Here is a 24,354-nt window from a genome sequence, read left to right as displayed (position 1 = left end):
AAGTTGGGGATTTATGGCCAGGAGTGATCTGTATGGACCCAAGGGAAACCATTGAGGGATTAATCTAATTAAACAAAGACAAAGGAATAAATACAGACTGGGTCTTGACAAAACAATTTTGTTGTTTTCCTGGCAGTGGTCACTTCCATTTGAAACAAGGACAGATGTTTTTGGATGATTCCTTATGCTTTTGAAAAGCAGCAATTTTTTTTTTTCTTCTCACAGGCTGAGAGAATTTCACTGGGGGCGATAAAACAAGCTGAGGGGGATGGGAAAGGCTTCAGTTACTCCAGCACAGCCTTCTTCCTTCTTTTCCTGGTGTCCACACTTAGGGCTCATGACTTCAGTCAAACGTGACCTCCTGAAGGAGCTTTCTCCAAGCTAAACAGGGCTTAGGTCTCCTTCCCCCAGGCTCCCATAGCCTAGACACATGGCTCCCTCTGGCACATAGGCATTTACCCTGTTATTGGAAGGACTGAATCACATGTCTGCCTGCCCCAGTAGAGCATGAGCTGGTCTACTTGGTTTTGATTCCCAGATCCTAGTGCAGTGTTCGGGTGCATGCAGTTAGTGCTCCATAAGTGTTCATTTGCTGAAGAAACAATGACAAAGGCTCATATGCCCTGTCTCCCAACAGGGCTGTTCCCAAAGTCCCACAAATACTCTCTTCCCCTAGAAACGGGGTCCTGAGAAAATAAGTGAGAAGCGAACACAACTCTCTTCAAGTCTCTGTGCCTTTGCTCATCCTCAGCAAGAGGTATTCCCATACTGAAAGCAGCCTTGGAGTATGGTGACATCTGAGCACCAAGCCCTAGCTGTGTAGGGGATCTGTGTGTCTTTCCTGGGGAGCTGGTGGCTATGCATTTCCCAGCTCATCACTATTGAGGGACTGACAATAAACAAGATGAATAGGTAAATATATATGGTCTGTTCTATAACTAGGGAAGGGCATTCAGGAGCATTGAGAGGAGGCCTTCCATTTTAAATAGTGTGATCAAAAAAGGGCTTTGCTGAAATGATTTTGTGCGAGGACCTGGGGAGGTGATGTGGAAACAGGCTGAGGGCCTGGCTGGAGCAGGGCAGTTAGGTTTCTTTGGGAAGGGTGGGGATGAGCTGGCAGGTAGAAACTATATCAGTTTTAGAGTCAAACTGTAGTGGCACTCCCTTTCTCCACAGAAAAGTCTTAACTGGGCTTCTCCAGAAATCTTCACCATGGCTGATTTTAGGACAGTCAGCAAAAGAATCTCTACAAAAGAGTTCAATGTAGGTAAACTTCCAATTTTCGTGTTGTCTTATTTTACTTGGCCACTAGCCGGGAAGAAATCAGCACTCCAGGTGCTGGACACCCCCTTACTAGTTTTTCACAAACATTTATCCAGTATAGTAGTTTGTAGAAATGTGCAAACAAGGCCTCTGGCCTTGAGCTGGACTTCACAGAGATGTCTACATTTTTAAGATAAGAGAAGTTACCAATTGGGCTCCATGGTAACAGTTGGCAGGGGAAGGAAACAGAGGAGAGAAGAAGCTCTCCCCTTCTCAGGTGTTGCCCTTGAAGGCTTGACTTGCCTAAAACAGTGAGAGAAAAAAAGCTGCTTTTATGTGAACTTCTGCAGATTGTAAACGTCTGAGCCCCTTCCCTTACATGCTGGGTATAAAATTCTGAAACTACCTGAACTCGGGGTTCAGGGGATTGATTGATTACAACAAAAGCTGTGCCCTCTGAACCTGGCTGCAGCCAAATAAAACTGTTTCCCGCTATCTTCGGTGCCTTACCTCGTGTATCCCTACAACAAAACCTGGCCCCATCTGGGTGACTTCTGTTAACTTCAAGTAAGTGACTTTAGTGAGATTCAATTTTCATCAAGAAGTTAAATAAAAATTAAATCTTATTTGCCAGATTAAAAAACAAAAGTCTACATGAAAGAGCACCTGGTCTATATTAATCCCCTTCTCCTTTCCTAAATCTGGGGGAAGAATGAAGGAAGAAAGGCCTTAAGTTTAGGAGCAAGAAGGAGAAAGGGGACACAGGACTAGGAGAGAGGTGAACCCCCACCAAATTTCGCCCACATCACAATTCTAACCATAATTTCATTTTATTAGATACATAGGAAAACTACAAACATGAATATTAGATTCAAAAATGTTTTAAAAGTACCTTTGGCTAAGTTTCGTTTGCTAAATTGATCTGTTAGAGCAAAGTAGGCAATTTTTAGGTTTATAACGAAAGATCTGGCCAAATTCACGCTCAACCTTGCCAGAGGCAACTGTCAGCTCTCAGTGATGGTCCATAATATTCACTCCTTCCTCTTAGTTCCTCAAATCTTACAGGGCATGGTGGCTGCAGGGGCTTAGACTCCCCAGGTGAAACTAATTAGTAAGGACTAGCTCGCTCAGGGCCCCCTGAGCTATGCTGAAATCCACCCCAGTGTTTCCCTAGAGGTTCTCATGCACCCTGGATTCCAGCGTCTTCTTTATTCATCATTTCAGCCCTTGGCACTGCGACCCAGCCCAGAGAACTTGGGAAATTTTCATCTGGTTACATTGAAGGAGGGGAGCATGGGACAAAGACTGTGGCTGCCTGGCTGACATCATCTAGAGCTAAATCAAAGGTTTTTTTTTTTTTTTTTTTTTTTTTTAAATAAACTTTTCAGAATTTTAGACAAGCCACGCTGAGTGCGGTTTAAACCAACAGTTTAATTCTTCCTTGGAGTTAAAGCAAATGAACACCTTTATAAGCCACTCTCTACTTTTTACAGCTCCTGATGTTATTTAACCCAAGATGTAGAAATCAGAAATTATTTACCACAGCAAGAGAGAAGTGTGTTATTAGGGCTGCAATTTCACTCAACTGGGAATGGTAGGGTCTCTGCGCACCCCACCCCAAAAGCTCTCTCAGGAGTTAGAGACCCACAAATGCAGGCAAAAATCTAGGCCTGCATTTGGGGGACCATCCCCTTTCTTTCATCGTGTCTGAAAGCACTAATCTTATTTTGACAGCTGCAGTTTGGATTTAAGACTTTCAACAGTAAATGTGAGTCATCAGCCTTGTGCTGAGAGAAACAAAACGAACCCAAAATCACAGAGAAAAACAAACCTGGCCTTGCAGGCAAGCTCCAGCTGGGACTGCTCCCCTTCTCTCAAGGTCCAATTCTTTTTCAATCAATTCTTCAATTCACTAACAAGATTTTGGTTTTCTTTGGAGAAGAGAAAAAGGAGGAAGGGGAGGGGAATCCCCCAAATGAAGCCTTAAAACAGAAGTAAGTCTGACTGAAAGAGGTTGATCAAAACAACAAATAAATGTGAACAGTGCCCTATTTCTGCTTTTCCATTTCCAAATGGTTGGCATATCATTATGTTCTTAATATAAACCCCCTCCCGAGTGGACTTCCCCAGGGAGAAATCTAGTTTAAAACATCTAGGTCAATGGTCCTAAGCTAGAGTGGACATCAGACATCCCTGGGAGCTTGTGAAAACACATGTTCCCAGGGCCCTGCCCCAGAGGGCCCGTTTAGTAGGTCTAAGGCAGGCTTGGGGACTGGCATTTTAACAAGGTCCCTGCAAAGCAGATGCTGCAGTCCTTCAGAACCGCTTGTCTAGGTGCTATGAAAATACTGAAGTAGAAGAGAAGTCGTACAAGGTGCAAGCTCGTCTCCCTTGCATATGCATTGCCTTCTTAAACTGACATTTGACCACTCACATCTAGTTATAATTCTGTTCTTCCATAGGGCTCTATGCACCCATGCCCTGGCACAGACAGAAAGTGGCCCATCCTGATCTCTCAGCTACTAAGCCCAGCAGCCAGGGTCAGGAGGGAGCTGGCAACTGGATCTCCTCTGCTCACTAGGTCCCCACAGCTGCTCATGTGCTCCTGGCAGCAGCCAGGTCATTACTGTTGATTCTGCAGCAGAGGCAGCTGCTCTGTGCGTGAGGGTGGCTTGCTCTCACTCTTCCACTCTTGCCCTGCCTGTGAGCTGCCCCAGTGCTCACACCCTGACCTTCACTTTCCACACTCCCTCCTTCCATCTGATTTCTTGCTCTTTCAGGGTCAATAACCACCCCTGAGCAGGTCCAGCCCAGGCTTTTCCTTGAACTCTAATCTTACATCTTGGCTGCACCCAGCCACTTGTGTGGCTTCCCTCCTGGATTCTGCAGTTTGCCCTCAAAACCCGGTCTCCTCTCTGAAATAATCTGTCAGTGTCAACACTAGCCCCACCCACCATCCCCACCTTATATCATCAACTTCTCCCTGGGGGCTGCGATTGTTGCTGTGGTCTCTTTAATTGACTCAGTGTGTGTCTAAGAAGCACACACACTGAGTCAAAGGAACCAATCGGAATTGCAAACTGTCATTTTTATATCCTGCTCTGTGTGTGGAGGGAGCAAGGGAAGCCAAAATCTGAGTGTTTCTTGGGTCTCAAGTACATAAGAGAAATGCCCTATAAGAGCGTCCAGCCGTAGAGGGAAATCCATAGGGAATGAATGATATCTCTGCCCCACTCTATCCCCTTCTAGGCCAAAACATAGATTATTTTTTAAGATATTTATTTTTAGTTGTACACAATACCTTTATTTTATTTACTTATTTATATGTGGTGCTGAGGATCGAACCCAGGGCCTCGAATGTGGTAGAACACTCTACCGCTGAGCCACAACCCCAGTCCAGAAGAACATAGATTATTGTGAACACCCAAAACTGTGGTTTTGCCCTTGACCCCTGTGTTCTGCTCCTCCTAGTGATCAAAGAACACTAAGTGCACTCACCTTGAGATCCAACTGCTCCACCCTTTGTCTCTACTCCCATTCCTTCCTGGGTCCCCCTAAAACTATGACTGCAGGTAGGCCAGTCTAGTTCCAGGACACCTTCTTTGATCTCTTTTCTTACTGCATTTTATCCATTTTATCTGAGTGCCACTTGCCTTCCCAAATCTTCTGATTCATATACACGAGTTTTGTTGAGTTATAAGGAGCATACAATGAACTGCACATGTTTAAAGTGTATAATTTGATAAGTCGGACAGATTAACATATCATCGCCAAAAGTAAAATGATGAACACAGTTACCACTCCCAAAGATCCTCTTTTGGCTTTGTAATCCCTCCTCCTGTCCCGCCTCTTAGCCCCAGGCAACCACTGGTTGGCTCTTTGTCAGATCAATATCTGGCACCTTTTGCTAATGGAATTATGAAATAGGTATTTTTTTCTTTCCACCTAGTTTTTCATTCAACATAGCTATTTTTGAAGTGCCAGGCTGCTGCCTGTGGCCGTGGTTCACTCCTTTCATGGCTAGGTAGTTCTACCTTACATGTATGTGTCCCGGTGTGTTATCCACTCACCTGCTGATAAACATGTGGATTGTTCCCAGTTTAGGTCTACAACAGGTAAAGTGGGTGTGAACATTTGTGTTCAAATCTTTGGACAGAAACTGCCAATTTGTTGGAGCAAACACTAAAAGTGGAATGGCTGGGTCATGTGGTAGGTATGCATTTAACTTTGTAAGAAACTGCTAAACTCCTTTCCAAAGTGGTAGGACCTTTTCACATCCCCACCAGTAGTGCAGGAGAGTTCAACCTCCTGACTTTGCCAACACTTGGTATGGCCAATCTTTTACAGTTTATCTATTCTAGTGCCCGTGTAGTGGTATCACCTTCTGGTTTTAGTTTGCATTTTCCTACTATCTTATAAAATGTTGAACGTCTCCTCATGTGCTTCTTTGCCATACCCATGTCTCCTTTGGCTTAAAGTCGGTTCAAAACTTTTGCCTATTTTTATTAGGTTGTCTTGTTATAGAGTTCTGAGAATCTTTTAAATATTCTAAAATCCTTCATTAAATATATGTTTTGCAAATATTTTACCCCACTGTATGACCCGCCTTTTCTTTTTAGTAGAGGTGTATTTCAAAGAGCAAAAGCTTTAATTTTGATGAAGTTTATTGTATTGCTCCTTTGTTTTGCAGCTTTGTGTGTACGCTAAGAAATCTTTGCTAAACCTAAGGTTACTAAGTTTTTTTTCTTCTACATTTTCATTTGGATATTTAATAGTATCCACTCTTACATTTAGGCTTGACATCCATTTCAAATTAATTTTTTTACGTGGTATGAGATAAGATCAAGGCTAATTTTTTTTTCTCTTTTGCGTATGGTGATCCACTGGGGCAGCACCATTGCGGAAGGCCCCTCTCACAGAACTGTCTTTGCACCCATGTCAGAAATCATTTCACCACATACATAGGGTTTACTTCTGGACTTTATTCTGCTCTGCTGATCTGTATGTCCATCTTTACATCAATACCACACTGTCTTGGTTATATTGTTGCTTTATAATTAGTCTTTGAAACACCTACAGGCTGGGGTTGTGGCTCAGTGAAGAGTGCTTGCCTCACATGTGTGAGGCACTGGGTTTGATTCTCAGCACCATAAAAATAAATGAATAAAATAAAAGGTCCATTAAGAACTAAATAAATTTTATTTTAAAAAGCTACAACTTTAGCTTTTGTTAAGTTTTAGTTAATATTCATAATTGTGAATTTGCTACTCATTAAAAATTTGCTTATAACCCCCAATCAGTACTTGGATCATTTTTTAAGTCAACTGTAGATAAGTGAAGGGCAGAAAAAAAGTTTGAGTCTCCCAACACATCTGTTCCCAACAGAGGTTAAATAAGGCAATGCTCAGACTTCTTGTTTTAGCTCTTGTCTTATAAAGGAGCAACTTTTTTTGTGCTATAGCTAGGGCCACTAGCTATACTGCAAAAAAAAGTTTTTTTGTTGTTGTGCTTTTGTACTTTTTCATGGTATTTTGATGGCACCAGAGAGTAGTGCTGCCGTGCTGTCTGGCGTTGCCAAGTGCAAGAAGGTGGTGACATACATTATGGAGAAAGCAACATGTGTTAGATAAACTTCATTCAGGCATGAATAGTGGTGCTGTTGGCTGCAAGTTCAATGTTAATGAGTCAACAATATAGATTCAATAAAGTTGGCATATATGGAAACACAAGCTACTCTTCTGAAAGGAAATGAATATCAGAACATATAAAAAACTAAAAAAAAATTACCACACCAAAAATAAAACCACCAACAAAATCAATAAATGGGCAAATGAACTAAATGGACACTTCCCAAAAGAAGAAATACAAATGGTCAACAAAAACCTGAAAAAATGATCAACACCATCTCACACCAGTCAGAATAGCAGCCACCAAGTATATAAAAAATAATAAATGCTGAAGATGATAATGGAGAAAGAGGAACACTTTTATACGGTTGATGGGAATGTAAATTTGTATAACCACCATGGAAATCAGTATGGCATTTCCTCAAAACACTGGGAATGGAACCACAATGTGACCCAGCTATACCACTGCTTGATATTTATCCTAAAGAATTAAAGTCATCATACTGTAGTGATACATACATACATACCCATGTTTACAGCAGCACAATTCACAATAGTCAAACTATAGAGCCAGTTTTAACGTCCATCAGTGGATGAGTGGGTAAAGAAAATGTGGTATATGTACACAATGGAGTTTTATTCAGCCATAGAGAAGAGTGAATTATGCCACTTGCTGGTAAGTGGCTGGAACTAGAGTACACCATGCTAGGTAAAATAAGCCAAACTCAGAAAGTCAAGGGTAGAATGTTTTCTCTCATATTTAGAGAAGAAAAAGGGGGACAGGGAATGGGAAGGATCTCATGAAAATAGAAGGCAGCCAATGGAGTGGGGGGAGGGGAAAGTGGGAGGAGGAGGGGGTGTTGAGGAATTAAATGGATCAAATTATACTGTTAAATTGTGTGCATGTGCAAATATTTAACAACAAATCCCACTGTTGTGTATAATTGCAATGTTCTGATAAAAAGGAAAAAAAATGGAAACACATGAAACAACGTTGTTTACTGATTTATGAGTGTTGTGATTAGAAGCTCATAGGAACCTAACCCGGCCTTCCCCTAGAAGTAATGATTCAGTATCTGCTAATTCAATATTTGTGAATTAGGATGAAAATTAATGAGAATTGATTATATTCGGCTATTCCAGGTTTTGTTTTGTTTTTTTTTTTTTTGTATTTTCATATATACTTTAGAATCAAGTTGTAAATTTCTAAAAAAAAAAAAAATCTGCTAGGATTTTGGTGGGGATTGCTTTGAATCTACAGATAATTTGAAAAGAACTGAGATTTTAGCCATATAGACTTTCAATCTATGATACAGGATAAGCCTCTATTCCTTTAGATCTTTTATTTATCTCAGAAATCTTTTGAACTTTTTCAGTGTATACAGATCATGCATATCTTTAAAACTCATACTTAATTTAGATATTTAATGCCATTATAAATGTATTTTAAAATATCAATTTCTTATTTTGTTGCCAGGATGCAGAAATACAATAAAATAATTTTTGTATATTGACTTTTTATCTTGCCACCTTAATAAACTCATTAGTTTACTAGTTTTTTTTTTAAAGAGTTCATTAGTTTTTCCACAGAGGCAATCATGTAATTTAATAGACAGCTTTACTATTTCCTTTCTAATCTGTATGACTTCTAATTTCTTTTCTTTCATTATTACTCCAATTAGACCCTTCATACAATGTTGATAGAAGCAATGAGTCTTGTTCATTATACTGTTTTGTTTCTTATTTTAGAAGGAGAGCATTTAGTCTTTTACATTTCAATACAATATTAACTGCAGATTTTTCTTTTAGAGGCTGTTTATCAAGTTGAGGTACTTCCCTTTCATTTCTACTTTATTGAGAGTTTTTATTATGAATGAATGTTAAATGTTATCCATTACCTTTCCTATATCTACCGAGATTATTTTTCCTTTTTTAAAATCTGTTAATATGGTGAATTACATTGACTTCTGAATGCTAAGCCAAATTTGCATTGATGGGATAGACTGAATGTGGTCTTGATATATTATTCTTTTTAGATACAGTATTGTTGGATTTTAGTTGCTACAATTTTGTTAAATCATTGCATCCAAATTCATTAAGGATGTGGGTTACAGTTTTCATTTCTCTCTCTAATCGTGATTATCTGTCTAGCTCATGCTCCTTGTTTAAACTTTAATATAAAAGCTATCAAATCACTTATATAGCTTGGGAAAATAATGTGAGAAACATTTCCACAGAATAAGAGTACAATGTATTTGGTATGGTTCTTGAGACAGAAGCAGAGAGACAGAAATCTGTACAAGAAAAATTGTACCTTTTGCTAAATGTTGCATTTTCATTAGACAAATTAAATGTTCCAGAAGGGAGGGGAAATTCCATATATATAAATATATAAAAGAAACAAGATAAGGTTCTTTCTTGTTAGTGAAAAAGGAATTCCAGGGGAGGGAAAAGATAAGGGAAATATTCACATGGAGAGGGCCCACTCTGTGAGGTTCCTTCTCCCATATTTTTTTTTAAATGGGGAAAAGGAAGGACGTGAACCTTTATTGTTCTAGCACTATGCTAATGCTTTTGATATGCAAAACATGATCTCATATAATGGTATCTGAAAGGCAAAAAGGATCTATAACATTGAACTTCAAAATGTTCTAAATCACCCTAAGAGCAGATCCCAGAAGGTTAGATTCTTAAATGCACTTTATCTAGTCTTTGAATGGAAAGACACTTTGCAGACAGCTGATTTTTCATTCAGAATGGGCTACCTGAATTGCAAAGAGACCTAATTGCAAAGTCACCTAATGATGGATTTATGCTACCCCTGAAAAAGAGAAAGTTAGTGAGAGTGGGTAGAATGAATGCTAATAACACTTCAATAATTGAAGGACTTTCTTTATTTGGGTAAGGAAATAGCTTTCTGGCAGATGGCTTCAGATGGCAGAAATAGGATCAAAGGTGGAGAGTAGGATTTCAGTTCAGCCACTAATCCAAGCTGTTTGGATGTAGCTTTGCAATGACCCAGTTCTTAAGAGCCATCACCCATCTGGGATCCTGGGAGGAGATAGAATTCTGGGGTTATATGGAAGAGGGAGGGAGCCAGAACTCTGAGAATCAGCATCCATCACTTGTTACCACCCGAAGAATCTATGAATCAGCTGTGTCTGTCTCCTTTCTCCACCAGGCAAAGAATAAATAAATAAATGTGTGTGTGTGTGTGTGTGTACATGCAAATAAATATGCTTTGTCTTCCCTCTTCCTTATGAAATATTTTATTAGAGATATAGCCAAGGAGAAAGCTCATCAAACAGTCCCAAACCTCACAGCACTCAGGCTGCATCCACAGCAGTCCTGGGGAGCCCAGAGGGCAGCCGTGCAGAGAGACAGTGACCCTGTGCCACAGCTACCTAAAGAGACAAGTAACTGTCCGTGGCCCTGCCTGGAGCTCCATCCAGCAGGGTCCCAAAGTGGGGCAGCCCTCTGGGGTATCTCAGCAGAGCAGACTCCTCACCAACCACAGCATCAACAGCCTGGATGGCCCAATAGCCAGTCCTGAAACCACATCCAGGGTCACTGTGCTTTTGAAGACAGTTGCCTAAGTGGCCCTCCCACCATCATTTTGTGCAATGACAGTAGCACAGCATTTGGCAATGAACTTGGGGAACTATCAGTTGAATGTTAGTCCTGGTGAATGAGTTCTGAGTCTCTTCAGGATCAGTGGGCCATGGAATCTATCTGTCCTGGGCTTGGAGAGGCTTCTCTGGGTTGCAGGGTTGCCCTGTTGCCATCTGGGGGCCCTCAAGTATCATGGGAGAGTATCAAACGGTGGCTCAGAGCTAGGACATAGCACGATTTGGATTCTGGTTTGGTCACATTGGTAGCCATGTGACCTCGAGTAAACTGTCTAACATGTTCGTTCCTTATTTTCCTTACCTGTAAAATGAGAATGATAAAATTAACTTTAAGAGCTCATTGTGAGAGCTGGGGTTGCGGTTCAGTGGTAGAGCACTTGCCTACCATGTGTGAGGCACTGGGTTCGATTCTCAGCACTGCATAAAAATAAATAAAGTTCCATTGACAACAACAACAACAGAAAAGGTTAGCATTTAAAAATAAAAAAGAGCTCATTGTGAGAATTAAATGAGAAGACAGAGAGAAAGCATTCAGGAGAGCCTGGCACATGGTTAGGCCTGACTTTGCATCCTACACACTGAGCTCTATATGGGCTACAGTCCCTGTTGATCACAGATACCTCAGCTGTTTATTGGATTCACCCATGCAAGAATGGGAGCTCCAAAATCAAAGCAGCATTGCTGTTTTATTCACTGTTTTATTTCCACCTTTTTACAGGCTGCCTGGTATGCCTTCTATTCTCAATGCATGTTATATTGAGGAAAATAAATAAATAAATGAACCAATCAATGAGGATTTGAAAGAATGAATGACAAGAACTTCTTAGGGAATAAGAGGTTTTTGGACAAGGGAGTGTAACCCACATTTCTTTCCATGTAGGAGATTGCCCTGCTACATACAGGACAAAAGAGAAAAATGGAAATAGCAGTGTCTTGTTCCTCTTCAGGCCCATGAGAGTTTTGCAGGGACACGTTCCTGAGAGCAGTTGGCAAAGAGAGGTCGGTGGATGGCATAGCTGCCCCTTGCCACAGCTTTAACTATTCACGAGACCAAATTCAGGGGTTAACAAAGACTGATCAATAAAGTCAGTATTAATTTGTTGCCATCATTCCCATTTTATGAATAAGAAAATTCAAAGTAAAGGGATTTAAATAACCAGCTCAGGGTAAGACAGCCACAAGGGGTAAAAAATTTTCAGGATTGAAACGAGACCTGTAGACCATAAAGGCCTTGTTCTTCCTACAAGGCCTTTGGTATTCCAATCTCAGAAATGCAAAAAAAAACAAAACAAAACAAAACACTCATGAGTATGATCTTTTTCTGACAGAGAGGGAATCATACATATGTTAAGCTAAGTCTGGTGCTGAAGGTAGTGATAGCTTAACTCCTTCAGGGTCATTGGCAGGCTAGTCAGATGGGCAGCTGAGCCCTGTTCCAGCTCCTTCTCTTCTCCGGAGGTGAGGCCCTTCTAAAAGTCCACTCACTGCCCAAGGCTAATGAACCTCAGAGTATGGCAGCAATGGGTCAGAAGATCTTGGCAAATCCATACCAGTTAACTCAATCTCTGACTGTGAACCCAGGAGTCACTTCCTGACTCGTTCTTAGCTGTGGAAGTATGAGAGCCACTGCTCTGGGCCCCTATCACATCTCCTCCCTGCTATCCACCTTGGTATCTGTTGGAAGCCCCAGTGCAGCCCCAGGCAGGGAGTAGTCCAGGGACATCAGGGGCCATGGAGGGCCCAGGCAGGGCTGGCAACCCTGCTCACGAAATCAGAGGGAAGACCTTTTGGTTTTTCATTAGTTGGTGTCAGAAATCCTCTGGCTTGGCTAAGCCAGCCCATGGGAAATGGACATTGGCAGCTTCCCAGATCCCTGCTGAACACTGGGACATCCGACAAGGAGAAGAATCCTTGTGACCCTCAGAAGGGCAGGGCAGAAAGGGAGTGGGCAAGATGGAGGGAGGCTCAGCACACCTGAAGAGGACAGGGGGAGACTAGGAGATGCTTAGGATGGTTGCTAAGTGAGGTGTGAGAGGATGTGAGCTGACCTTTCCCAGGCTCTCCCAGTTCTTCTGTAAACTCCCTTAAACCCTGTGAGTATTTTCTGTGAGTGATTTGTGCTGTGGATCCTGATGAAGCATCAGATCTTGGAGCAGAAGATGAGGATGATTCCAGCTACTTAACATCTGGGGGCCTGGGGTCTGAGAGGAGCCTAAGAGCACAGAGCTCCCTGACCCTCATAGTTCAGAGGGCTCCAGAGCCACAGAACTGGAGGGAGTCAAGCAGATGTTCCCTAATCTTGGGGAGCCTCCAGCCATGCACTCAACTCTTTAACTGAAAAGTGAGAAGAAAAATGGAAAATGTGGTTTGGCTCTATAAAAGTGATACTAATTACAGCCATTTGTGCAAACTGCTTTCCATTAATGCTTAATTGCTAACCATGTGGTATAGGAATAATTATGCATCGCAAGAAGTACATGTCCGCTTGGCTGAGTTCTGCTTCCCTCCTGCGTGCTGGTCTTCCTCAGGCTTTGCTTTCATAGCCTGCTTGTCTGTGGGTTAGGACAGCAGCTACGCTCAAGCGTGGAGAAAGATCAGCACAGATGTATGCGTAATTCTGTCCTGTAAGGGATGGTTACCTGGTGCTGGCTCAGAACATGCCCTTTTTTAAATTTAGGAGACCAATAAAGCATCCCTCACCAAAGCAATCAGATCCCTGCATACCTCTAAAACAGAACTTAGGTAATCATTCCCAGTTGAGGTAAATAACTCATCTTAAGTCCATGCTTTAGAGAGGAGAGTAAAATATGGAAACAATTCCTCAGGGTACACTTAATAAAGACAGCAGATAAAAAGGTTCTTCAGTAGCTGTCCCTAAAGAAGAAGTTGAGAGGTGAAGCTCACACATACCAAGTAACTTTTCTGAGACAGTGTCTCCACTAATCTTTCACATTCTGCCTGGTGGCCTACTATGTGCCAGGGTCTGGCAGAAGCATCATGATGGGCAGAGTGGGGGCAGAGTCAGCACAAAATATGGAACCTTGTCTGTCCTCAAGGTAAGTGGGTTGGGAAAGGGACTACAGATGAATAAAATAAATAAATAAAGCCCACATGAAAGAAGAGAGAACAATACAGATACATCCACAAAGCAATCTTACTTCTGCAAGTCTTCTGATCCGAGTTGAGAATGTACCCTTGTTTGCACCTGCAGACATATGAGCCAGGAGTGTTGATGCAGAAGTGGGCACAGTTGTGTTCCAGGATGCTGCACATGTGGACCACTGAAAGGGAAGACACAGGCCATTAAGTGAACAGTGACGCTTTCCCTAACGTCATCCCACCCAACATTTATTCTGAGCCTACTCTGTGAAGGAGAGAGCAGGACCAAATAGAAGTGAGCTGCAGGCCCTACTCTCAAGGGGCTTTACAATGTATGGTACACAATACAGGTACAGATAGGTGGCATCAGCAACTTATAAAGGACCATGTAGGATTGTTGGAAAATAGTGTTAGGATGAACCATATGAAATTGCTGACATCCAATTGTTTTTGACCTACAAAACCAGAGATTTCCAGTTTAACTTAATAATACCATTCAGCAGGCAGGATGATCAGAAAGTTTACTGACTACCAGAAGATGCCTTAGCTTATGTGGATTTCCATAGGTAGAATTGGAGTTGGAGAAAAAGCTATTAGTTAAATGAGGATGTGTTAAAGAGCCCAAAGTTTCCCAGGATCACAAGTTGTTGTTGTTTTAATATTTATTTCTTAGTTGTATTTGGACACAATACCTTTATTTTATTTATTAATTTTTATGTGGTTCTGAGGATGGAACCCAGGGCCTTGCACATGCTAGGTGAGCACTCTATCGCTGAGCCACACCCCAGTCCCCTAAATAATGCATGTTTTTAAATATGCAAAAGTATACAAAATTTTGGAGTAAGAATGAATTCATAGGTTTCATGTTAGCGTGATTTTTATATCTCAATTTAAAATATTTCTGCATTTATTTTCTGAAGTACCTCAGCTCTTAGATGCATAGATTCTTGCATAAGTCTACATGGAGCTTATAAAATTCTCATTTTTTTTACATCTTAATTTATGACTATACTCAACATAATGCAACTCAAGCATATTTAAAATTAACAACTATCAGTGTGCAAGTTACGTAAGTGTTCTTACAGACACAAAAGATGTTTATATGTAGAAAATAATTCTATGAAGTTAAAATAAAAGGGGCACTCAAAAGCTAAGAACAATTCCATTCATCTAGCACTTAGAAAAACTCAGCTATTGATGATTTCCATCCTAAAACCATGGCTCTTTATATCTAAGTAAGAAATATGGTAGGCAATAAATGGAATAGGGGAGTAAAATACTGTTTTATTTCATGACAGTACAATATAGAATGTATTGTTCTGAGTTTATGCTTGTGTTTTAGCTCCTGTTAGGTACAAAAAACATTAGGAAAGTTCATAGATTAAATCTCAGCTGTCATTTTTACTACAGGGTGAAATAACCATCTTTTTTGTGATGCTGAGCAATTTCTTAACTTTTTTATATAAAGTGGGACACAAATAGCAATGGCTCATATGGACTTTGTGAAGGTTATGTTACCCAAGATGGTAAAGTGGTTAGAAGAGTGTCCAATATGGGTGGGGGGGGGGGTGTGTACTCTGTACCAATTTATAAATGCCAAAGAAAATATAATGATTTTTAATTGACATGTTTCGTTTCATCCTATAAGTACTGATCTTTGACTTTGACTTTGGATTTTCACTCCCCATGAGTCAAGGTTTTATCTATACTGATACATGTATTGTATATCTTGGAATCTAAAATGTACCCCAATTTCAGAGATGTTCAAATGTGAGGACACATAGAATCAATCCTCATTATTTGTGGATTCCATATTTGAAAATTTGCCTACTTGCTAAAATTTATTTGTAACCCCAAATCAAAATTCACAGCACTTGCACAGTCATTTGTGGACACGCTCAGAGAGGTGAAAAATTTGTCATCGACGCAGATGTTCCCAGCGGAGGTCGAACAAGGCAACGCTCTGTTTTCTCGTTGAAGCTGTCATATTTCATACTGCAAACAAGTCATTTTCACAGTCTATTTAGTGCCATGTTTTTGTCATTGTTGAGCTTTTCATAGGTGATTTTGCTGTTTGAAAGGGTGAAGAGCTGTCTAGTGTTCCCAAGTGCAAAAAAGGTTGCGATGTGCCTTTTGGGGAAGATATGCATGTTAAAATAAGCTTCATTCTGGCACAAGTTATACCTTTGTTCATAAAGGTATAAATGTTAATGAATCAGTATTCATATGGTAAATAAGTTGTGTTTAAACAGAAACACAGAATGAGGTAATTTATTGGTCAGTTGACAAAAACGTCAAATGACCAAGGGTCACAGGACCCACATATGTACCTGGGATGTTTTGCATCCTGCAAGGCTCTCCTCTCTCCCTGGACTGCTGCCATCAAGTCAGTTGTGGGCATAAGGACACTCCTGAGGATCACATAGCATGTCACCACCATTCCTTCATAATGAAGGAAGTCTAGAGTTAGGCAACTGATTCCAGGCAGTCCCCTCTGGGGAGGCCCCAGCAATGGGCCTGGTGCCTGCCTCCTTACTGGGACCTTGACAGACAAATTAAGAGGAGGTGTGAGGCAGGGAAAATCCCAGGTGGGCAGCCAGCAGCCCTGTGGGGAAGAGGGTGGCTTTTGGAAATAGACCACCCAAAAGCTCAGATTTGCCACCTATTATGACCTGTATGAATTACTTAATTTCTTTAACTCCACTTTCTTCCCCTGTCAAATAGGAACATTATAAAAACTATTGCATAGGGTTAGGAGGGGCAGCTTATAACTAGGCTTATTTTGGTCATGTCACATAAAAGAAACTGGAACCAGGAGTTTGTAACTGGGCACAATTGGAGAGCATTGGATTAGGAGCCAGAAGACCTTCGTTCTAGTCTCTTTTACCTTGTAGAACAAGTGAAGGAAGAGAAGGAGGTGTGTAGAAAGCCTGTTTCTTCACCTGTAGAACAAAGGCATGAATGGGCTCTAGGGACCCTCAGTACAGACCCCTAGTATTTAGTCTGTATAGCAGCCCCCTCTCTAGAAACAACCCTTCCTGCCTGGTAACCATAGGAGCTGCCATGGTGGCCTGAGTTGGCTCCACTCCTGGCTGCTACAGGTTGATACAGTGTTTGACAATCAGTCCTTAATTGGCGTTTAGAAACTAGAACTTAGTAAAGGGGACTCAACTAACAGCAGGTAAAGGGAGGGCCCACGGGGTGATGCTTCCTGCCCCATGGACCAGAGAAGAAGGGGAGCAGATGAAAGCAGGTCACTCATTACTCTTGTCCTTATTTCCATGAATAATACGATTCAGTCCCCTCCTTTTCAAAGTTGATGCAAGTCAAATTTCTGACACTTTCAACAACGACAAAAAATAATTCCAATTTTATTAGACAGAATAGGTTCTTCCATCTTTAGAATCCTATGGATGAGGGCTTGAGGGAGCTGAGGAGCATCTGGGCTTCAGGCCTTGCTCTCCTGTGGGACAGGCCTTTGCAAGATGACTAAAGGGAAGAAGATACCCTGGCTCCTGACCTGCCAGACAGGGTCCCATTAGCCCCTTTTCTCAGAAGATCTTCCAGGTTTACATTTGGTCAAGGTTTCATGTTTGGAGGGGAAAATAACTAACTAATCAGTCATCTAAGTCATTGGCAGGGATTGGCTTTTGGTTATGAAACATGAAGAGAAGTGTTTTTTAACAACTGTATCCATGACCAAGAGTGTTCATTGTGGTGGGGTTGACGTGGGGTCTTGAAAGGAACAATTACTGGGTATATGAAACAGACATCTGTCAGTCTGGTCTCCCCACTTCGGAATGGGGCCTCAAGGGGGTACAATAAGTAGACTTTGCCCAGGCCAGTCTGTGAAGGGTGTGTCTTCAGAACACTATTATGACCTTAAATTATGCCTGCTCTGGCTGGGACAGGGCTATTAGGGTAGGAATGGCCTCCTTCAACTCTAAAATGCCAGGCCACACTGATAAAGCTGGCACTGAGAGATTAATTACAAGTAGCCCTGCCCAGGTTAGAGTGAGCCAAAGGACAGATATGCAAAGGAGAGACACACATTTTTCAGCCCTGAAAAATGCATGTTCTCTCTCACTGGAGGCAAAAATGGTGGATGTGTGGCTTTTGGTCATCTTGTAAACAGGACCTCAATTCATAGGGCAGTTGGCCTCCAAGCCTATCTGGCAGTCTCGGGCATTGCCTGAGAATGGGACCTCAGGATTTTCTTTGGCTAGTGTGGGAGGTCACTGCTTCACCTGTACAAAGCTGCTGCTGTGCCCAGGTCCATGGCCACATAGCCACCATGAGCTGAAACCATGGCTCTTGCCCAAGAGACTGTGGCTGTAGAGCCTAATCAATTCCTAGCTGCAGGATAAAGGCTCCTGCCCTGATCCCGTCTAGACACTGCCTGTCTCTGTCTGCAGATCCAGCACCACTTTCTGCTCTGCCTATATTACAGGTGTCATTAGCCTTTTCCCCACTAAAATCCTGTCCTTCCTAGGTGCACAGTGGCCTCTACTCCCCTGCCTGGCACTTTATGAACACTTTTCAAACTGTGGGTCATGACTCCTTATTGGGTAGTAAAATCTGAGAGAATTGAGACTAGCATTTACATTTCTTTTTAAAATAAAATTGAGCCAGACATGGTGCATGCCTGTAATCCCAGTGGTTCAGGAGGCTGAGGCAGGAAGATTGCAGGTTCAAAGCCAGCCTCTGCAACTTAGCAAGGCCCTAAGCAACTTGGCAAGACCCTTTCTCAAAAAAATAAAAAGAGGTGGGGATGTGGCTCAGGGGTTAAGTGCCCCTTGGTTTTAAAATAAAATAAAATAGAAATGAAATTGAAAATATCATCATTCTTTGCCTGGATTATTTCATTCACCCTCCCCATCAACTCTGGCCAACCAGAGTCTGTGTAGCACATAACGGTTAGGATGTAGCTCCTGACCAGAGTGCCTGGGCACCCGTTTCAACTCTTTCACTTAGAGCTACGTGACCCTGGGCAAGTTATTTAACCTCTCTGGGTCTAAATTCCCTTTTCTATAAAATGGAAATTTTAAAAGCACCTATTTCACAGGCTAGTCATGTTAATCAAAAGATTAATAAGATTAATAAGATGCTAATAGCTCAAAAAAGCACATACACATGTTAATAGCAATAGATAGAGAGACTTTCAAAACCTCAGAGATGCCATCTATAATTGAAAGATGTTCTTTGATATTGTCTGATAATTGGAGGGCAGATCAAAACTGTGTAGCCTATGGATGCTCAATGTATTGACTATAATAATACACAAGACGTGTGCTCAAACATCTGTTCACACATCTACTGTGTGTGTAAAATCCCCATTCTAAAGATGGAGCAATGGAAGCTCAAAGGGGGACCATGAAGAATCTTCTCAGCATTCTAGAGCTGGAGTCTCCTCACTTCCAGCCTTTTGCCTGTGGGTGAATGCCAATCACAAAGCAGGTTTACCAGGCAAGGTAGGGCATGGGGGTGCAGTTGGAAAATGGTCCCAATAAGTAAAAGAGTGAAATGAGCAAGAATTTGCAATCAGAGCCTTACTACCATCTCCTGGCTGTTTGCTATTGGCTGATTTGTCTGACAAGCTCACCAAACTGTATGAAGACAGCGGGGTCAAGGGGCCACCTGCCTCCAGAGTTTCCAGGAGGCTCAAAAGCAAAAACCTAAGGGATAGTACTTCATACATGTTAGGTACTGCAAGCTTGATAAAGAGACTCTAGGGCCTCTTCAATACCTTCAACTATTATTTTTTTTTTTGAGAGAGAGAGAGAGAGAGAGAATTTTAATATTTATTTTTTAGTTTTTGAGGGACACAACATCTTTGTTTGTATGTGGTGCTGAGGATCAAACCCAGGCCGCACGCACACCAGGTGAGCGCACTACCGCTTGAGCCACATCCCCAGCCCGGGCCTCTTCAATACCTTCAAAACAGTGGCTGAGGCTGTTGGGCTGAGCCTGGTGGGACCTAAAGAGTGCAGCTATGGGTGGGGGTTGTGGCTCAGTGGTACAGCACTTGCCTAGCATGTGTGAGGCACTGGGTTTGATCCCTGGCACCATATAAAAATAAACAAATAAAATAAAGGTATTGTGTCCATCTATAACTAAAAAAAATTTAAAATAATTAAGGGAAAAAAAAGAGTACAGCTTTATCTCCTGCAAGATGGATGGGAGTGGGGGATTCATTGTTCTCCAGCCACACAAATGAACAGGACAATACCAATGTTTTCTTAGAGCTTCCAGATTGCAAAAAAAATGACAGAGGAGGAAAATCCAAACTGCCTTGTAATTTTGCTGCTGAACCTTACAGCACACAGAGAAGGATCTTCCATGGACAAGTTCACTTTCAACAAGTTCATGGGGGTCAGCTGCGTTGTAGCTCTTCCACCTTATCAGATTATCTTTCCATTTGCTGATTAATCCAGAGTGCTTACGAAAGAAGTCTTCCATTAAAATTTTCCAATACATACAGATAAACTGTCAAAAGTGTTACAGAACCAATTTCTTTTAAAAATATTTCCAGGAAAGGGGGAGCATAAATTCTGCAGAAGTCATTTAAAGTCATAAACCTTAAAAATGTTTGCAGTGTGTTCTACTGATTGAAGTTTTCCAGTTGACTTAGGCCACGACACACCACAATAACTCGGCCTCTCTGTGGCGCCAGGGAAATGGCACTTCTGAACATTTTCCAAGTGACATTGCAAAGAAAAAGGTTATTTTTTTCCTCCATGGCATTGATTTTTTTTTTAAGTAAATCTTTTGATTCTGGAGTCAAGAAAAAAGGGGGTCTCAGGTTTTTGAGATTTATTCTTAGCAAGAGGATTTAAAAAAAAAAAAAATCAAATGTTCATCCTTTTCTTTCTCCCTGAGGCCTATATCATGCAGGTCTAGGGTTTGTCACATTCTTTTTTTTTTTTTTTTTTTTTTTTTTTGATATCGGAGATTGAACCCAAGGACCATTAACCACTGAGCCACATCCCCAGCCCTTTATTATATTTTACTTAGAGACAGGGTCTCTCTGAGTTGCTTAGGGCCTTGCTAAATTGCTGAGGCTGGCTTTGAACTAATGATCCTCCTGACTCAGCCTCCCCAGCCACTGGATTACAGGCATATGCCAGCGCACCAAGCTATGTTTGTCACATTTTGAGAACTGGTCCTCAGAGCCCTTACAGGAGCAGGTCCCCCTCCGAGGGAGTTAGTGAGGAGTCGGCTTCTTAAGCTCATTCTCACTTTTTTTTTTATACCATGGACTGAACTCAGGGGCACTCAACTACTGATCCCCATCCCCATCCCTATTTTTTTGTATTTTATTTACAGACAGGGTCTCACTGAGTTACTTAACACCTCACTTTTGCTGAGGCTGGCTTTGAACTTGAGATCCTCTTGCCTTAGCCTCCGGAGCCACTGGAATTACAGGCATGCGCCACGGTGCCTGGCTTAAGCTCATTCTCCACTCATATGTCAGAAATGCTAGTCATTTCTTCATCAAAGAAGCATGGTGGCTGGAAGGGACGGGGCAGCTGGAGTAGACAAGGCAGGACGGAACACTGTTTGCCAGGTGAGACACTTATTTCCAGTTGTCAGGGACAGGAGTAGAGCCTGGATGAAAATGGGACTCCCAGAGGAGGAAGAGTCGAGAAGGCAGCTGTAGAGGCAGGAAACTGGGGCGAGAGCAAGTTGACCTGCTGAGAAAAGTGGAGCCAGGGCTGGGGTCGGAGGTCACTGGGAGGAATGTGGGAAGGAGGAGAGAAGCCATGTGGAAAAAAAGATTAGAAAGCAAGAGGGGGAAGAAAAATGTCTTAACATAGAAGAATGCAGATCCAGGACCTGGGGAGGTATCTTCCTGCAGAAGGAGTAGTGGGTGAGGAGAACCACCTGCCACCCTTACAGGTGGGAAGGTGCCAGGGCTACATCCTGCCCACACTCCCAGGCACTAAGTCTTTTTGTCAATTAAGAAAACATCCACTGCTAGTTCCATTGTGGGACAAAAATACCTTGGTACTCTATACCATCCAAGAGAACCAGATTATGGTTTCTGCCTTCCATTCCCACCCCCGCTCCAATGTATGGATTCTAATTTACAGAGCACCAGGACAGCCCAAGTGCTGGAGAAAAACTTTGTTTTAACCCCTGGCCTAGGTTAGGCCCTGCTCCACCATCCCCTGAATTCTTCCTCCATTCCACTGTCACAACTGCACTTAATTATTTGTGTAATTAATTATATGCTTCCCATCTGTCTCCCTTAGCCAAAGTGTAAGCCCCAAAAGAACACTGTGTCTCTCCTGATCTTTGCTGTAGCACAGGATGAACGCTTGAAGATGAGTGAATGAGTCCTAACAGTTCCCCTCGAAGAGTCGAAGAAAGGTTGGACTTACCGCACAACTTGTTCTGGAACACCGAGGTCAGCGACTCGATTTGGCTGAAGTTGGCCACCAGGAAGACATGGTCTTCATGGGGCTCACTCCCAATAGCCTTCAATGTGTTGAAGTCCACTTGGCCCACACCAATGGCAAAGATCAAGATGCCTGTGTCCCGCGCCTTTGCAGCCACCTCAGCCACAGAGTCCTGGGGCCTCCCATCTGTCACAATCATTATGACTCGAGGCACATTCTCTCTCAGGGGCCGTGCCCCCTCTGCTTCTGAGAATGCAATGTTCAGGGCATACTGGATGGCCAGCCCTGTCATGGTGCCTGTGGACAGATGCCTCATCCTCTTGACCGCTCGTTCCACCTCAGATTTCCTCTTGAAGGTCTTGAGGGAGAACTCGTTCTTGACCGTGCTGCCATATTGGAGCAGACCCACCCGGGTGACATCTGGACCAATGTCCAAGAACTGCAAGATATCCACGATGAACTCCTTGACCTTTGCATAGTCATGGGTGTTGACACTGCGGGAGCTGTCAATGATGAAAACCAGGTCTGCTCGCTTATTGTCACAGGAGCTCTCTGGGGAAAGAGGAGCAGTCAAACACTTTAGAAGGGGAGTTAAGGATGTAGTAAAGATTGGCTATTGCTGAAAATCCTGGAATTGATGATCAACTTTCAAACCTCCAGAATTCATCAGTCTCCTCCCTACTTGGGAAGATACACACACACATACACACACACACACACATATATATATACATACATGACTGTATGATGGTAACCCTTGGCTATATATATATATATATATATATATATATATATATATATATATACATATTACAAAATAAGTAAATATATTAGTTTCTAGAAAGTTGCCAATGTAGTTTTTAGGTGGGAAGGAAGACATCTGATCAGGATCACATTTTATTTTTTCTGCATGGCATAGAAGTTAGCAGAACACTTCAGAATAGAAAAGAAGCTTAAGACAGGGTCCATTGTCAAATAGCTAACAGTCTACCTAGGAAGACTTAACTAATGGAACAATGAAAGAGTAAGTAGTATGAAACCATGGTCCTGACAGAAGATATTAAGAGAAAAGGGATATTAGTGAGCTGGGAGATGAGATGTGAGCTGTGTTGTGGGAGCAGTGCTTGGACTGGAGAGAAGGAACACATGTAAAGGGACATATGAAGGGAAGCCCAAGTTGGAATGAACGTGGTGGATAACAGAGTAAGTGATGAGCCTGGGTGGTAGGGAATACTAGGAGTTGCAGGCAGGAACTGAGGCCAGTTATAAAGTCTTTTGGGGGGGGCAGGGGGATACCAGGGATTGAACCCAGCAGCCCTTAACTAGTGAGTTACATCCCTATCCCTTTTTTATATTTTATTTTGAGACAGGGTAACACTGAGTTGTTTAGGGCCTTGCAAAGTTGCTGAAGCTGGCTTTGAACTTGCACTCCCCCTGCCTCAGCCTCCTGAGCTACAGGGATTACAGGCATGCGTCATTGTGCTGAAACAGTCATAAAGACCTTTGAATTCAGAAATCTGTAGGTGAGGCCACGGGTGATGGGTCACCTCGGCATCATGTACTTAGTGTGTATCTCCTGTAGGGAGCTCACATGACAAAAGTCAACTGAGTCAGGGGCTGGGGGATGCAGCTCAGTGGAGAGCATGTGCTTACCATGTGAGGCCCTGGGTTGCATCCCCAGCCTCAAACAAACAGAGTCACTTGAGTGTGGCAGTGGTTTGTAAGGTGAATTATCCACACTATCGTTGCACAGATCTGGTTGAAAAAGGGACTCAGACCTCAATCTGGAAGGCAGTAGTGGAAACAGAGAAGGGACCCAATCCAGCAACATGCCAAAAAGGGCACAATTAAATTGAAAAGAGGAAAATATGAAGTTTCTCCCTTACCATGACTACCATTCTATGCCTTGAGCTCCTAAGAAAGGTTTGAGTCTGTAGATGAAATTCAATGCTTCCATGTTTCTGGGACAAGAATGGCATTGGATAGAATGAGGCCTCCTGCCTCAGTGAGTGGAGCTGGGCGTTCCTGTTGGGTTTTCTCAGATGTCATGAGCTACGGCTTACCCTGGTTTAAGTGTCTCCACCAAAGATTTATGTGTTGAAGTTTAATCTCAATTGCAAGGCATTACAAAGGTGGCAACTTAATCCAACTCTGAATTTGGAAATGGAGCATTGTGGGGTGATAGTCCTTAGGGTAAAGCCCCTAATAATGGTGACTTGGGGCTTGGGTTGTAGCTCAGTGGTAGAGCGCTTGCCTAGCATGCACAAGGCACTGGGTTTGATCCTCAGCACCACATAAATGTAAAATAAAGATATTGTGTCCACCTAAAGCTAA

The 24,354-nt window shown here is 42.3% G+C and overlaps 1 protein-coding gene across 2 annotated transcripts in view; it reads right to left on the bottom strand.

The window, feature by feature from the left end:
• The window catches only part of Matn2 (matrilin 2), a 146,807-nt gene that overhangs the window by 77,090 nt on the left and 45,363 nt on the right, over positions 1-24,354 (bottom strand). For both annotated transcript variants that reach the window (XM_046464938.2, XM_046464937.2), the window contains exons 3-4: positions 22,003-22,572; positions 13,678-13,800 (exon numbers count right to left, since the gene is read on the bottom strand). In XM_046464938.2, the coding sequence (XP_046320894.1) occupies positions 13,678-13,800; positions 22,003-22,572 (693 nt within the window). The remainder of the gene's footprint in view (positions 1-13,677; positions 13,801-22,002; positions 22,573-24,354) is intronic.

Source organism: Marmota monax, unplaced genomic scaffold (genome assembly GCF_021218885.2).
Source record: "Marmota monax isolate L192 unplaced genomic scaffold, Marmota_monax_Labrador192_F-V1.1 WCK01_AAM20220418_F8-fsc00003, whole genome shotgun sequence".
Lineage (NCBI taxonomy): Eukaryota > Metazoa > Chordata > Mammalia > Rodentia > Sciuridae > Marmota > Marmota monax.
The sequence above is the reverse complement of the archived record's forward strand: the minus strand, read 5'-3'. Positions and strand labels throughout refer to the sequence as shown.